General features: G+C 39.0%; 1 protein-coding gene across 1 annotated transcript; it reads left to right on the forward strand.

Annotated features, from left to right (window-relative positions):
- The first annotated feature begins 891 nt into the window (after positions 1–891).
- On the forward strand, positions 892–3,666 carry LOC113313354 (glutamyl-tRNA reductase 2-like). The gene has a single exon (XM_026562114.1). It carries the CDS (start codon positions 1,931–1,933, stop codon positions 3,578–3,580), a length of 1,650 nt encoding a protein of 549 aa, XP_026417899.1. The 5' UTR covers positions 892–1,930; the 3' UTR covers positions 3,581–3,666.
- The last annotated feature ends 357 nt before the right edge of the window (positions 3,667–4,023 follow it).

Below are 4,023 nucleotides of genomic sequence, written 5' to 3' on the forward strand. Positions count from 1 at the left end.
CATATTGTTTCTGATGATCGTTATGTTGTCTTTAGCAGAGCTACAGCTTCTGCCTCTTCAGCTGAGAAGGTCCTACAACATCCAATTTATGCTGCTTGAAAGGTGCCTGTCCAGTTACGACTGATAAGACCAAAACCAGCATTAGTAATCTCAGACAGCCAAGAAGCATTAGTAATCTCAAACATCTCTCCCCAAGATAAAGGACCTCATCTTTCGTATCCACTATTCCCCTGAAATATATTCTCTTTCGACTAACCTCTCTTGCTAAATCTACTTCCAGTTAACATTACAAAGCCTAAAGGAGTCAATCCTATTTCAAAGTCCGGGAAACGGAAAGTCTTGGTTGTGTGCCACCATCTAGCTACTAGAGCATTTGTGAGTTGCACATCTGAATTCTTAAAATTAAACGAAAATATCTTGGAAAAATTACAATTATCTAATACCTGACGTGCGCGTGGATCATTCCATACAATGATATCATAATAATCCTTAAGGACGTCCTCATTTTCATCTTCGTTGCATCTACACCGGATATATGGCCATCTCTACCTTTTACGGACAACTTTTGGTCCGTCGGGTACTCCATATCATTATCTAGATGCACCAAACAAACAAATATAAAAGTATGAAAATCACCAACCAAATGTAAACCTCTTGGACGAAAAACTTAATTTCGTACTCAAAACCATATCTTACTAACAACTTTGGATTCCCACATTTCTATGAATTGTGTATTATCCAAATTACAAAACATGCAACATAATTAGGATACATAATTAGGCTTATTTAAAATCAATTGTCACTACAATTCAACCATGTTCATCAATAACTAACCAATCAACCATGTTCATCAATAAGTATCAAAAATTTGTCATGTTAAATAAATTTTAAACAAACACAAAGCAGTAACTAGTAGTTGTGGCATTCAATTAGTGTTAATAACCTATCAATCTTGCACAGTTAATCTTAATTGAAAAGAAAATTGAAAACTAGGGTTTTAGGTTAAATTAGTTTACCTTTAAGGATTGAGTGGTTAAAACGCCTTCAAATTAATTCCAACTTCGAATTCACCCTTTGTTCCACGAGCCCAAACGAAAAAATGGAAGAAAACGATGGTTTATGATTTTTAACGGAGGGGATGAAGATGAACTGTGTCTGAAAGAAAAAAACTAGAAGAACCAAAGTTCTCTTCGAGTTCTCTAGATGATTTAGGGTAAATAGTGGAACGGTTAATGGTTAGCCGGTTCTATCGATTTCGACCGGTCAAGATAAGGAGAACGGTTAACCATTAACCGTTTCGTTCAAAAAAGACGATTAGTGACCGTTATATGAAAAACGGCTGATCAATGACCGTTTTTTAGAGTTAGAACGGCTAACGGTTAGTCGTCCCAGGAAATCTCCGGGAAAAACCGTAAGATCCAGGCCATTCTCGGACTGATGTGTAAATGGGTTTGGGAAGTGCCTGGGAAGCTTCAGTAGACCCAGTCTAAACATTGTAGATATTATCTGTCACATATGTAGGAAAGAGAATTTGGTTGGTGGATTTTATCATTTACTACGTATAAGTTTCCTTTTTTCCCGTAGCCTAAACTCACCCTCTCTTGTGGTTCTAGACATGTCCCGGATCTCTACCGGTTTATGAACTATGTTAAGAAGATTTACCAATATTTCCTTGGACACGGAGATGATAGCAAGTTCCATTTTTTTTCGACGACGGAATTAAGATTAGGGTATAGGATTCGAGTTCCACCGTAATGAATGTTTGATTAATCCGGTCGACCTATTCTCCCTTCACAACCAAACCAAATACTCAACAATTCCACTTTTCAATTTTCATCAGCTTCTTCTGTTTTTTCTCGAAAATCAAAAAACCCATTTCTATTATCGATCAAATAGATTTGGTGGTTAGGGTTTTGGTTTTGTTAATAAAATGGCAGCTGCAATTGGATTTTCCACCTCTGTTGCAGGTACAAAAACAGCAATGGAGTCTTTGATTTTTAAATCTGGGTCTTCCTCGACAAATTCTCTTTCTCAATTCCGGGTTTTTCATAGACCAATTGCAGTGGGAAACAGAAGAATTGTTAAAAGAGGTATTTCTTTGAACCCTAGAGGTAATTTTGTTCCCGATAAAAGTTTGAATCTTGAGAATAAGAATGATGGTAGGGTTTCCAGTCTTTCTACTCTAGAACAGCTTCAAAATTCCGGTATTGACAGGTACTCAAAGGAAAAGAGTAGTATTGTGGTTGTTGGGCTTAGTTTTCACACTGCACCAGTAGAAATGCGTGAGAAACTTGTCATTCCGGAAGCTGAGTTGCCTCGAGCTGTCGAAGAACTTGCTGGCTTGCATCATATTGAAGAAGCTGCAGTTCTTAGTACTTGCAACAGGATGGAGATATATGTTGTGGCTCTCTCTTGGCATCGTGGAATTACAGAAGTTACTGAATGGATGGCAAAGACAAGTGGAATTCCTGCTGCAGAGCTTCGTCGGCATCTATTCATATTACGCGACAAGGATGCTATACAACACTTATTTGAAGTATCAGCAGGGCTGGATTCTCTTGTTCTAGGAGAAGGACAAATCCTGTCTCAGGTAAAACAAGTTAGCAGAGTCTGTGGAGGAGTTTCAGGGTTCGGGAGAAAAATCAGTGGCTTGTTCAGACATGCCAATACGGCTGGTAAGCGAGTTCGTACGGACACGGACATTGCGTCCGGGGCAGTTTCTGTTAGCTCAGCTGCGGTAGAGCTTGCCTTGAGGAAACTTCCAGCATCATCGTTTCCCACATCCAGAATGCTGGTAATTGGTGCTGGCAAAATGGGAAAGCTTGTGATCAAACACTTGGTATCTAAAGGGTGCACTCAAATGGTTGTTGTTAACAGATCTGAGGAAAGAGTTGCCTTGATGCGTAAGGAATTCGATAGCAGTGTAGATATTATCTACAAACCTCTCACTGAGATGTTCACTTGTGCTTCCGAAGCTGATGTGATCTTCACCAGTACTGCATCTGAAACTCCACTATTCATGAAGGAGCATGTCGAGGGACTTCCTCCCGTGGTTGGTGGATTAAGGCTCTTCATTGATATATCTGTTCCTAGGAATGTTGGATCCTGCGTCTCGGAACTAGACAATGCAAAAGTCTTCAATGTTGATGATCTTGAGGAGGTTGTGGCTGCTAACAAGGAAGATCGACGCCGAAAAGCTATGGAAGCTCAGGTAATTATATCTGAGGAATGCAAAAAATTTGAAAACTGGACGGATACATTAGAAACGGTTCCCACCATCAAGAAGCTGAGGGCTCATGTAGAAGGAATTATAGAGTCAGAGTTCAAAAAATTCCTTGCGAAGATGGGGGTTGATTTTCCTGAGACGATAAGGAACGCAGTGCAATTTCTTACCCGTGGTATAATGAATAAAATCCTTGCTGGTCCAACGAAGCATTTAAGATGTGATGGAAGTGATAGTAGAACTGTTGATGAAATTCTGGAGAATATGCGTGTAATTAACAGGATATTCAACTTGGGAATTGACGTATCTATATTAGAACAGAAAATTCGATCCAAGACAAAACAATCTCAAAAGTAAGTCCTTTGTCATCATATTTGCATGTTCTTGATCTCCAATACGAGGGGAAAAAAAACTCATATATATTCACATTTTTCGATGTTGTATTCTTCGTTTCTGTTCGAGGTATTTGTCTGCTAGATGCACATTAAAAACTAAAAATTCTATCGCCAAAAGAAAAACATTTGTAAAGGGTGAACACCCATGGAGCCAAGATGATACCATCTGTAGGCGGAGGGCAGTTATCTCATGATCTATGCCAGGTATGCTACTGCGAAAGAACACCCCATTAACTAGTATCGGAAAATCCTTCTCCGACTTCTCAGTTCTTAACATGAACATGTTCTTTTTCTTCACCTATAGTTCCATGTGAGTTATTTTACTTCATTTGCTCCAAAACCAAAGGAAACATTACTTACATTAATGATCTTCTTAGATAGAGGACCATTATGGTGGAGCCTATT

Source organism: Papaver somniferum, chromosome 9 (assembly GCF_003573695.1).
Source record: "Papaver somniferum cultivar HN1 chromosome 9, ASM357369v1, whole genome shotgun sequence".
NCBI lineage: Eukaryota > Viridiplantae > Streptophyta > Magnoliopsida > Ranunculales > Papaveraceae > Papaver > Papaver somniferum.

Coding starts and splice junctions, on each gene's coding strand:
- LOC113313354 (XM_026562114.1), top strand. CDS start 1,931: ATGGCAGCTGCAATTGGATTTTCCACCTCTGTTGCAGGTACAAAAACA.